The sequence below is a fragment of the Saimiri boliviensis genome, chromosome 4, assembly GCF_048565385.1.
Source record: "Saimiri boliviensis isolate mSaiBol1 chromosome 4, mSaiBol1.pri, whole genome shotgun sequence".
In the NCBI taxonomy this organism is placed as follows: Eukaryota; Metazoa; Chordata; class Mammalia; order Primates; family Cebidae; genus Saimiri; species Saimiri boliviensis.
The window spans coordinates 13,031,760-13,044,180 of record NC_133452.1 but is presented as its reverse complement, the minus strand read 5'-3'; the positions used below and the strand labels follow the sequence as shown (position 1 = coordinate 13,044,180).

Here is a 12,421-nt window from a genome sequence, read left to right as displayed (position 1 = left end):
GTTCATGTTGTGAAGAGAGGAAGGCAGGCAGATAAACACTGAAGATATTTAAATGTAACAAGAATAATTTTTTAAATCTATTTTTCTCTCCAAATGGGGATGTGACACCTATTTGTGAAGAGAGACGCCTCTGCCTGTCTTTCTGGGTGGACACCGCAGAGGTGGCAGGGCACGTAACCGTGGCGCACACATGTGGCAAAGCAGCTTTTACCGAACTGGCTTGAAGAAACAAGGTGGTTATTCTCTGCATTTTTAATAGATGCCACCATGAAAATGAATTGTCCATGTGCCAAATGAAAAACGTGCTTGCTTTTTGGTGGCTTCTGGTACCTCGGACGTCTTGTCGGTATCCTGACTATGCTGTAGTTTTCTGCTGGCTGACGAGGCACCTTTGATGAAGAAATGAAATTTTTCTGTCCTTGATTTTGTGCTGTCTTGCGCTGGCCTGGCCACGCATGCTTTCTGTCTTTGCTGGTTTCTCTTTCATGAGTAGGCCGAATGGTGACTTGGGTTTCATGCTGGACTCTGCTTTTTCCAACAGGATTTAAAAGTCTCTAATGCTCACATTGTAGAATTTGTCATGTCCCATGAAAAGAAAAAGAATACACAGTTGGAGACTAAACCAGATCCATGTTAAAATTCCTCCCAGCTGAATTTCCCCAAATTTCCTAGTTTTGCTCTCACTTTTTATTTGACTTTGTTTCCAACTCAGTTTTGTAACACCCTTCAACTTAGAATTGCATTTACGTTGGAGGTTCCTTTAACTGGACCCATCCCTGGGATTTGGGAGCGTTGACAGTGCCTGCTCCGGTTCCTGCAGCTTCCTCCCTGTCGCCTCTATGTCGTCTACCCCCAAATATGCTTTAAGGACTTAGCTTACTTTTAAAATTAAATAGTTGCATTCTATTTTTGAAAATTTCTGTAGTGCTTCTAAAGATAGCTCACTCTCTTGTCCAGGGAATAATTTTTCTGGATTCCTACTACACAAAAAATTCTTTTTTTTTTTCCTTCTCTTATGTAGAAGATGTCATTTGCTTATAAGGACGTCAGAAATCAGTTGCTTTAATTTTTTTGTCTGCTAAGGTTTAGACAGCAACATTGGATCTTTATTATAAAGATATATTTTACAAATAAGAGAATCATATATAGCCCCCCTCCTCCTCTTTTTGCTGAGATGGAGCCTCACTCTGTTGCCCAGGCTGGAATGCAGCGATGCAATCTCAGCTCACTGCAACTTGTGCCTCCCAGGTTCAAACGATTCGCCTGCCTCAGCCTCCCAAGTGCTGAGATTGCAGGCATGTGCCACCATGCCTGGCTAATTTTGTATTTTTAATAGAGATAGGGTTTCACCATGTTGGCCAGGCTGGTCTTGAACTCCTGACCTCAAGTGATCCACCTGCCTCAGCCTCCCAAAGTACTGCGATTACAGGCGTGAGCCACCGTGCCCAGCCTGCATATAGCATTTTTGGAAACTACTAAACAAACCACAAATAGGACAGTGCTGCAGAACACACCGGAAAGATCCTGAAAACTCACTTATCTCAGATTAACACAGGTAAATGTTTTAGAAATGCTAATTTGCTTGCCACTGGGTCTCAAACACCTGTGAGAACAACCAGCTTGCTATTAGGCCAGCTTGGCCGGCTTTCCAAGACCACAGTAAAGGGATATCTTTTTATGTGATAGAAGAAAAATGTCTCTTGACTTAGTCTTCAACACAGGTCTCCGTAATAGAGATCGATGCAGCATTTTTCCTAGACTCACGCTAATGTTGCTTACATTGCCATGTAACAAGAATGGATTCTGGGAATGGGAGTTTCTCACTGATGCTGATATTAACTATTCACAGGAGAATGCCCCTACATAGAACAATCCTTTCAAAATGAAGACTGAGTGACAGCCCACCACAGCCCCTGTCTTCAGCTATCGGATATACAGAAAGTGGAATTCAAACAATTATCAAATTGTATTATAGTCCAATATCTAAGTTAATACCATGTAGCTTTGGAATCACTTGAGGACAAGTGATTGCCTCTTAGCAGGTGGTAGAGCCTGCCTGGGTCTGGCTCACACCCTCACATAAGCTGTGGGGCGGCAGAACCTGCCAGGGCACCGTGTCCTGGGCCAGGGTCCTGCATACTCTGACTTAAAAGGTAATCATCACCTTTTACTTTCTGAGATGGAACCTCACTCTTTCGCCCTGGCTGGAGTGCAGTGGTGTAACCTCTGCCTCTCAGATTCAAGTGATTCTCCTGCCTCAACCTCCCAAGTAGCTGGGATTACAGGGTGCCCACCACCGTGCCCAGATAATTTTTTTTGTATTTTTAGTAGAGACGGGGTTTTACCATGTTGGCCAGGCTGATGTTGAACTCCTGACGTCAGGTGATCCACCCACCTCAGCCTCCCAAAGTGCGGGATTATAGGCATGAGCCACCGTGCCCAGCAAGGAGCGGTCTTCTTGGTTCCTTTAACCCCCACAAAAAACCCAATGGGTTGTTTCATCAAAACAAGCTACTCACTGCCATGGGTGCTTGAGATCCTGTGGTAACCAGAAGTCAGGGCTCTCTTCACATTTGGAGTCTGTTCAGGTACTTGATAGAGATCTTGAGATCTTTCTCTCCCTGTTCCTCTCTTTCTTTCTCTCTCTTTCATGCGTGCGCGCGCGCACACACACACACACACACACACACTTTCACACACACACACACACACACTTTCCTCACACACACGCGCGCACACACACTCTCTCTCTCTCTCTATCTCTCTCTCTCTCTCTCTCTCTCTCTCTCTCTGGAATCTGCCAGCTCAGGAAGGATGTACACTGCATCTTAGGCCGCCCGGAGCTAATCAGTACTATAGCTGTTGGTTGAGTGGCCTAACACTGACAAGCTGAGCTTTTCTGAGCCAAATAACATGGCTGGCCAATTATTTCTGGAACCATTTATCTGGAAGGGCGCAGCATTTTCTGCATAGTGAGCTAAGTGAGGCAGGATCCCCCTCAGCTCTAGCTGGCTCTGTAGGGGAGGCGTGGGACAGGCAGGCCCAGCCCGGAGCCGCTGCTCCCTAGGGCGCCTCAGAGGCTTGCCAGGAGCCTCGTAGGTGTGGCCTTCCATCTCCAGAGATTCACCACCATCGAAGGACTTGCAGCGTTTTCTGGCTTCACTGATGAATGGTTTGTGGGGAAACCTGGCAAGAGCAATTAGTTTAGAAACTTGGAGTCATTCAGACAGGAAATAATGGTAGATTGCATTAAAAATAATATGAATAATACTAGCTATCTTTTACTGAACCTCTAGTGTGTGCTTTACACATTTCCCCACTTCATCTTACAAGGTAGGCTCAGTCGTCATCCACATTTTTCAGGAAAGGAAAGTGATGCCTTGTGGTTACTAGCGTGCACAAAGCTGCTGCACTAGGAAGTGGTGAAGCCACGATCTGGCCCAGGCGTTCGGGAGCCCTCACTCCTCACAGCTTCGCAGCAGCCGTGGAGATGGAGAGAGTGGATGCGTCTGGTAGAGATTGAGGCCACGGACATAACTGTGCTTTCTGGCCTGCTGGGCTCGTCTTTCTTCCTTGCCTTTCCTTGCTGTCAGCTACCAGTTGTTCCTTCTCACAGTGGCCCTTTCTTGGACAGCCGCCTCCCTTTTCTCAGAAATGATTCTGTGAGAAGAACGAAACTGTCAGATTTATTAAGCTGATTTTGTAAGGTAAAAGCAACCGGGTCTGAATGAAGATGGTTTATTGTTCACTAAGACCACATGTTTTTGGTTCTATCTCTATGCCGGATACCTTGCTTGGACAGGTGAGAGGAGAGTGTGTTTTAAAGCTTCTAGAACTTACAGTCTGGCAAGAAAGACAGTTGCACAAAAAATGGGCAGTGTGCCGAGTGGCCTGCCACAGCTCATATCCATGGTGCTTTTCAAGCTTATGGAAGTGACTGCCTTCCTGGAAGGGCAAGGCATGTCATGGAAGGTGGCACTAACAGAGTCATGCAGAACAGGTGCACCGCAGCTGTGTGAAGGCAAGTGGCCTTCCAGGCACACCTATGAAAACAGCTGTAGCGGCCAGGTGTGGTGGCTCACACCTGTAATCCCAACACTTTGGGAGGCTGAGGTAAGCAGATCACAAGGTCAGGAGTTCGAGACCAGCCCGGCCAATATGGTGAAACCCCATCTCTACCAAAAATACAAAAAATTAGTCAGGTGTGATGCCAGACTCCTGTAATCCCAGCTACTCAGGAGGCTGAGGCAGGAGAATTGCTTGAACCCAGGAGGCAGAGGTTGCAGTGAGCTGAGGTCGCGCCATTACACTCCAGCTGTGGCGACTCCATCTCAAAAAAAAAAAAAAAAAGCTGCAGCAAAGGACACAGCACACCATCTTGTTTTTTAAGCTATGCCTCCCATTAGTGGGTTTTTCTATGACACATAAAATATCAGAGTGCATTATACATAATAAGGGTAAACGTTGTTTTGGGAAATGGTGTGTATGTGTGTGTGTGTGGTATATGTAAGCATGTAAACATATATGCACATTGGATCATGATAGAAAATAGGTCTCTAAACTATGGATTGTTGGGGGAAAAATGTTTGAAAGTGGCCTCACAAGTCAACCTCTGTGAGCCTCACTGTCTTTAGGTTGATTGAAGCTGAAATGTGCTAATAATGAACAAGCTGTTAGCACATAATATGTGCTCATTAAAAATCAGCTGCTCATAGGCCAGGGAATGGCACCGTGCCTGGAACCCAAGAATACAGATTTGCTAAGTTGATACATACTTGCTGAGTAACCGGATGTGCAGGGACTTGCAGGTCTGAAGCAACCCAGGGGCTAATAGGGAGCTCAGAGCCCAAGTGATGGAACCGGAGTGGGGGCCCCCTGGTGGCTGCATGTCCAGGATGGGGTGGCAGACTCACGTGCTGTGCTAAGTTTGGCTTTTGGCCAGTTGAGCAGTCAAGAGAGAGTGCCTGGTTTTTGAACGAATGCTTGAAAGATCACTGAGAAATGGGAAAGGGCGATTCAGTGCCCAAGGGAAGGCAACAGCCTTGGGCACAAATGGAAGATTTCCTTCTTAGAGGAGGAAAGCCAATAAGCATGGGGCTTGGCTGGAGATGCTCAAAGCTTAGAGGGCAGGGAGGCACACAGATCAGTGCTGGCTTTGTTGTGGTGTGGGCGGTCATTTGCTTGCAGTTGGTAGCTGGGCTACAGATGGTTTGAAGAAGATAAAATTCTAAACCAGCCATATAAAAGGGTGCCCCCAGTGACCTCTAGACTCAGCTGAGTGCAGGAACTTTGGCTTCCCAGCCCATGCCTTGGGACGTCCACTTTGGATGACACCCACCGGTCACAGTGGAGCCTCTCAGAAGCGGTCGGGCCAGATTTGCCTGGGTCCTTCTTACACATTGTTCGGCTCTCAACTAAAACGTGACTTGTTCAGGGAAACCGTCCACCCTCCCAGTCTCAGTTGGGTCCTGCACTGATAACTCCCATAGCACCTGTACGTCTGTCATTCTCCCAGTCACATGCTGACTTCAGGTCATCAGATGTCTGTGTCTCCCACTGGAACGTAAGCTCCGTGAGGGTAGATGGTGCCTGTGGTTGGCTGGTTCATGCCCCTGGCACCTTGTGAATGATAGAGAAATGGAAGAGAAAGGAGGTGATACTTACTTGACTAAGATGTTACTATTTTCGTTTCATATAAAGTTGTAAGTTGCTTTGTAATTTTAGTAATTCATCATTTATCCCTGTTGATAGGCTTTTATTTTCTGTTCAACTAAAATTTCAGTTCCTCAAGGGTAAGGATCACATCTTTTGCTTTTTTAAAAAATATCCTCTTATTCTTACCACAGTTCCTAGAATGTTAAAGTAAAATAGGTGCATGCTGGCAGAAGATTTGTGTGACATTACTGTGGATTGAGTTACCAGTTTGATAGCTTAGATAGAAACCCACACAGTGAATAAAGGGCTCATAGAATCACTATAAAGGCAATAGTAATGCCTTTGTATAGCGTTTTCATGGTGTTTTCAGTTTAGCAAAGCACTTTTGCAGGGATTTTTCTTATTTGACTCTCAGGGTGAATGATCTTGTAAGCCAGGGCAAGAACTGCCTTCTCCACTTTATACAAAGGAGGCTGTGGACCCACACAGCGAACAGGGGACAGCGAACGCAGCCTCTGAACAGATTTGCTTCCGAACAAATCCAGAGGGGGTGTGTTTCCTACTCCACTACCTTACCTCTTCTCTAAGGATGTCTGTGTTTCCATATCAGAAGGGTGCCTCTACATTTGGAATATGGTAATACAGGTTCTATGACTGTATGAGCACGCAGTGCAGGACTCAAAACTAGTAAATTCACTGATCAGAACCCTGGTGCAAATTTATGGTTCAGTTTAATGTACGAAACATATTTTCATATGCGGTTTCTAAGAAACTTTGTTTTGTATAATGTAGATAATAATTATGTAATTTAGTGCTTTGCCTAAAGTTTGAATTTTCCCATGTTAGATATTTACTTGGGACCATACAATTCCATAATGCATTTAGTAATTCCATATACTTTCACAGCGTATAGGAAATTAGTTTTATATTTTCTGAATCTCTCTTACTAGAAGGTGTGGTACGCTAAACTCAGATGGCTTATGACTAGAAAAGGTCACACCTTTTAAAGACACAGCTGCATCCTCTCAGCTGTCAGGCTTTCTATTCTCAAACTCTGTTACAAGATGCCGTCTTAGAGAACGTTCTGAAAGGAGCAAGATGCAATCAAACAAATGTGTCACCATAAATAGGAAGAAAATTCTTAGTTGAAATCTGATTTCTTGGGAAACATTTTAAAATGTATTGCTTTCAAAAATAAAAATTTAACAAAACAAGAAAAGAACTACCTTCCAAATAAATATACTTAGAAATTACAGACTTGATTTAGATTTTTTCCTTGGAAAGAAAAACGTTTTAACGAGAATCACAGGCACCTGTAGCGGGAAGTACCCCTACAGCTATTGAGTGCAGGTGAGGAAACAGAGGCCAGAAAGGCCAAGTCACTGACAGGAATCTGCACAGCAGACCTGGAGGCCAGGATGAGATCCTCGCCCAGTGCTGTCCTGGTTACCACGCTGCCTGTCTTCCTCCCTCGTTTGAATCTATCATAATGCTAAGAGCTACTGCTTGTTGAAAGCTTCTTGTGAGCCGGCCCTTTTATGCAAGTTTATCTCCATTAATCCTCACCCTGTGAGGCAGATGTGATTCCCTCATTTTACAGATGAGGAAACCACTGATAGGCCATCGTTTCTGTATTTAGTATGCATACAAATACTTCTTTAGCTAACTTCTGTCTTCTAATTTTTTATCAATTTGCTGAGGAGATAGGCAATATTCAGTAACCTTTAAGAATATCCATAAAGGAATACTTTTTTAGTAGGATTAGTTAGTGTTGGCATTTAATTGTGATTTTCTATTTATGTGTTGCATACCTGCCTCCTAACTGGTCTTCTCACATGTGACCTTTCTCCTCCTCTTCAATCTTTTCTTTATGATGCATATTACAGTAGAGTTAGCTTTCAAAAATGTAACGGGCATGGTGGCCCACAGCTGTAGTCTCAGCTAATTGGGAAGATCACTTGAGGTCCAGAGTTCGAGACCAGCCTAGACAACATAGAGAGGCCCTGTCTCAAAAAAAAAAAAAAAAAAAAAAAAAAACAAAACGTAAGTCAGGTCATACCATTTCCTGTTATGGCGATATATGAGCTATGCCATTATTACCCAAACTGAAAGATCAACTTTTCTTTTTTTCTTTTTCCTATTTTTTTGAGATGGAGTCTTGCCCCTGTTGCCCAGGCTGGAGTGCAATGGCGCAATCTCAGCTCACTGCAGCCTCCGCCTCCTAGGTTCAAACGATTCTCCTGCTTCAGCCTCCCAAGTAGCTGGCATTACAGGCACCTGCCACCACGCATGGCTAATTTTTGTATTTTTAGTAGAGACAGTGTTGGCCAGGCTGGTCTCGAACTTCTGACCTCATGATCCGCCCACCTCAGCCTCCCAAAGTGCTAGGAAAACAGGCGTGAGACACTGGGCCCGGCCACAGATCAGCTTTTCACAAGACTGCAGATACAGAGTTTTGGTGAGCCATGCAGCCACTGAGTGGGTAATAGGAGCTATACCACCTGCCAGATGAAATACTCCATATTCAAGAGAGAGAGTGACCAATAGAAATAAGAGGCAAATGCTATAAACAGATATTTATAGAAAAGGAAGTAAAGACAGCTATTAAACAGTGTTCACATTTACTCATGATAACAGAAATACAAACACAACCACAAATCATAAAATATCTCTGAAAGAATACATTGAAAATCCATTTGCCTTTGGCTGGGGAAACTCTGGCAAAAGACAAGGATGTGAGAATGACTTCCCATAATACTCCCCTTTTAACCCTTTATAGTTTGTACACAGTTACTCAAGTGCTGGAGTAATGTGGATTCCTAACATTTAAATTAAAAACATGTAGAAATAAAAACTTATTCATCCCAGCTGGAAGCTGCAACTGAATGTGTAGCTATCCAAGAGTTAAAAGATACTCTTGGGAGTTGATAAACCAAACATTAACATCATAATGTCTTACTTTTTTGTATAACACATTATAGGTTACAGGACACTTTGACATATTATCTCAGTTGGTCCTCACAGGATCCGGGACTGTGGCTTAGAGAGGTTATGATGTGCTTAAAGTCACACAGCGAGCTGTATTCAATACCCACTGCAGTCCATTTATTCACACATCTCTCCCCTACTGGATTCAGAGGTTATAACACAAACAGGACCGCAGTCTATGCCCTCCGTTCCCAGTCCACTGCCGTGAGATGATGCTGGCTTAGGAAGGAGTCAGGAAAATGTGTCACCTTCCCCTTTCATGGTCTTGGGGACACAGGGAAAGGAGTGAGTCTCACCAAAAATCGAAAACAAGGTTTCAGGAAGCTCTTTTAAGTGGTGCCATTGCAGAAGTCAATAATACAAAGAAAAAATAGCTTTCAAGTTGTAATTTCTATGTAAGGAGGTAGATTCCACTCCCAGTAGCACTTTGTCCCTAAAGTATGGGAAATGGATGCTGTGATGCAGCCTCATTTGAATCCACCTCCTTTTTTTGCAGACATGGTTTTATGTAAAATGCCAGTGACAGTTGAGATAGTTCAAGTGGAATGTAACATATGTATTTTTAAGGACTGGGTAAATAGAGCAAGAAATAACTTGCCTAGTTAAGAATTCTTAGCACTCATTTGAACAAACCTTAAGCCAGTAACTCAAGAATATAGTATACTGCCAGGCTCGGTGGCTCACGGCTGTAATCCCAGCACTGTGGGAAGCTGAGGCGGGCAGATCACTTGAGGGCAGGAGTTTTAAGACCAGCCTGGCCAACATGGTGAAACCTTGTCTCAACTAAACATAAAAAAATTAGCTGGGCATGATGGTGTGCACCTGTAATCCCTGCTACTTGGGAGGCTGAGGCAGGAGAATCACTTGAGGTTGGGAGGTGGAGGTTATAGTGAGACGAGATTGCACCACTGCACTCCAGCCTGGGCAACGGGGTGAGACTCCAGCTCAATAATAATAATAATAATAATAATAATAATAATAATAATAATAACAACAACAACAACATACTGTCAGAGCTTCCAAGCCCTTGGGCATGGACACCTTCATGGTTGGAGTGAAATTTAATGCTAATTAAAGGGCCTGTGTTACTTTCCTTAACTAAGGAAGGAAAAGCAGTCATTCTTTTCAAAGAAAGTATGGGGAGACCCACATGATCTCTATGAAGTTGAAACACTTTTTTTTTTTTATTAAACAGGACTCACTCTGAAACACTTGAGAATTTTATAGTAAAGCTTAGATAAATATTTCATGTAACATCTTAAGATGCAATCATTCATAGTAATTTTAGTGCTCTGATTTCTGTTTGTTTTCAGATTTGAAAAAGCAAACGTTTTCTATGATGGTTTATATCTGGAAGCTGCCAATTGAGCCCAATTTCATAAGGCTTATCTTTATAAATAAGTTAAATAGGATAATAAGAAATACTTCAACTTACTTTTCTTTTATGTCTATCTCTTTAAACAGAAGCAGTGTTAGAAGACCTCTTTTTTTCTTACTGAAATGTAAACTGTGGCCGCCTTTATAAATACCATGTGCCATTTAACCTCCTTAAGCCAACCTTAGATCTAGGATTATCTTACCCTCCAGCTGCCTCAGTGGACTTTCTTTGGAAGCTACTGCTTTAGCTTCTAATGGAGCAGAAACCTGCCCGTCTCCAGCTGGAGCCTTCACCTGGTAACGTGGACCCCTCTCCCCAACACAAACCCCTGCGGTCTGAGAGTTGTTTTTCGAACTACCCTTTGTTAGTGTGCCAGATGGATAATGTCTGCTTTTTCTCAAGGTGGTCTTGATTTGGGGTTCTCTTTGTCCTAATGAGTATTTCACAGCTCTATGAACTCACTTGTATTTGCCTGGACTCCTGATACATGGATGTACCTGACCTTCCAGTGATATATACAGATGTGCTTTCTTTATCCATTTGAAATATCCACCCACCAAGCACCGGTTGTGTTGTGCTCAGCACTCTGTTGGGTGCATAAAGAATTAAACATCTATTCATTTAAAAAAAAAAAAAAAAAAAAAGATAGTTTTTGTTAACCACCATGTGCCACACCCTCAGGTGTGATCCTTGCCCTCATGGAGCTAATGTCTTAGTGGGGAAGAGAGGTGATAAGTGAGTCAAAATAAAATAACATGATTACCAGTGATTATGAAAAGTGCTGTGAAGGAAGGTGAGTGGGGAAGGGCAGGGGTTGGTGTGACCTCGGATGAGGCGTTGAGGGAAGGCTGGGGGGTGAGAAGGACCCAGCAGCGTGGAAGCAGATCGTGAGCGAGCCACGGAGGGAACACGGGATAGAGGCTTTTCTGAGGGAAAGAGCATGATGTCATCTTGTAGGGACTCTGGGACCTGCAGGGCAGCGGAGGGGCAGAGAGCTCTAGGAAATGGGGCTGAAGGGAGAAGGGCAGCAGCCAGAGCTCATGAGGTCCCATACATAGGCAAGGTCACATGTATGCATTTTATTCTAGCACCAGTGGGAAGCCTTGATGAGTTTTATGCAGGGGAGATATATGCTCTGATTTCCTTTTGTATTCCTGAAAGGTGATTCTGGCATCTTTGAGGAAAATGAACCAAAAGGAGCAAGACCGGGGTTAGCAAGACTGTGTGGTTGGTCGTATGCTGTGGTGTGGGGCAGGAGAAGACACGGCTGGGGCTGGCTTTGGTAGAAGTAGAAATAAGGAAGAGGCACCACGCACGATCTGTGTCGGAGTGGAGTCACCAGGACGTGCTGATGGATGGATCACACTTAGAGGAAAGAAGGAAAGGGTGGCCTCTAGGCATCCCGTGTGTCTGAGGGAGCATTTGGACGAGTGGCAGCAAGGTAGATAAGTCTCAAGACCCAGCGGCTTTGAAGGAGGAAGTCAGAGGTTCTGCTCGGGCACAGCCGAAGCCAGTGCACGCCCTGCAGTTGTTTGCAGCTGACCTCTGAGGGGTAGTGCGAACCAAGTATTCAGAAGTCTGCGGGCTCTTTAGGAGCCAAGTGTGACAGTTACTGCCTGAGGACACCCAAGGGGAGAAAAACAGCTCTGTGCAGGGAAGAGCTGGTGCCCTGGGTCTGAGGGGTGGGATTTTTGAGTGACCAGAGAGCTGTGTCCCAGGGATTGGGCAGTGAGCAAAGGCTCAGAGAGGGCATATGTGACGTGGCCAGCCTGGCAGGGCAGAGGGTTTGCAGTCCAGCCGTTGCTAGGGCTCACTGTTGCTTTTTGAAGGGACTTTATCTGCAAGAGAGGTTAAGGTCACTTGCCTTTTCTCCCCCTTCCCCCTTTCCCTAATTTAAGTCCAGAAGCCATTGGCTTCCTGAGAATTTTCTTGGGAATTCAGGGTTAGGACCCAGGGGTTCACCAGGGAACCCTCCAGACCGTCCACACTGAATTGAGATGTCTTTAGTTGTTTTTTAGGAGAATCTTATGGTATCAGCCTTCTCCCCTGCCACCGGCCACATAATTCCATGTCCATTTTTATGTACGCAGAGATGCTAAAACACCTGCATTTATATGTTTCCATTTATTTCCCACTTAGGTTTTATGGCAGGCACACAAAGAAACCCTCAGATGTCTCAGTATGGACCTCAACAGACAGGACCATCTATGTCGCCTCATCCTTCTCCTGGGGGCCAGATGCATGCTGGAATCAGTAGCTTTCAGCAGAGTAACTCAAGTGGGACTTACGGTCCACAGATGAGCCAGTATGGACCACAAGGTAAAACCAAAGCTTCTCCAAAATGCATGGCAGTAAGTCATAGAAATCTTCTTAACATACTAGCCCTTCAGGATTTTAATC

At 44.5% G+C, this 12,421-nt stretch overlaps 1 protein-coding gene across 10 annotated transcripts in view; it reads left to right on the top strand.

The window, feature by feature from the left end:
• The window catches only part of ARID1B (AT-rich interaction domain 1B), a 438,299-nt gene that overhangs the window by 345,805 nt on the left and 80,073 nt on the right, over positions 1-12,421 (top strand). For all 10 annotated transcript variants that reach the window (XM_074397218.1, XM_039467048.2, XM_074397219.1 and 7 more), the window contains one exon: positions 12,161-12,340. In XM_074397218.1, coding sequence (XP_074253319.1) covers positions 12,161-12,340 — 180 coding nt within the window. The remainder of the gene's footprint in view (positions 1-12,160; positions 12,341-12,421) is intronic.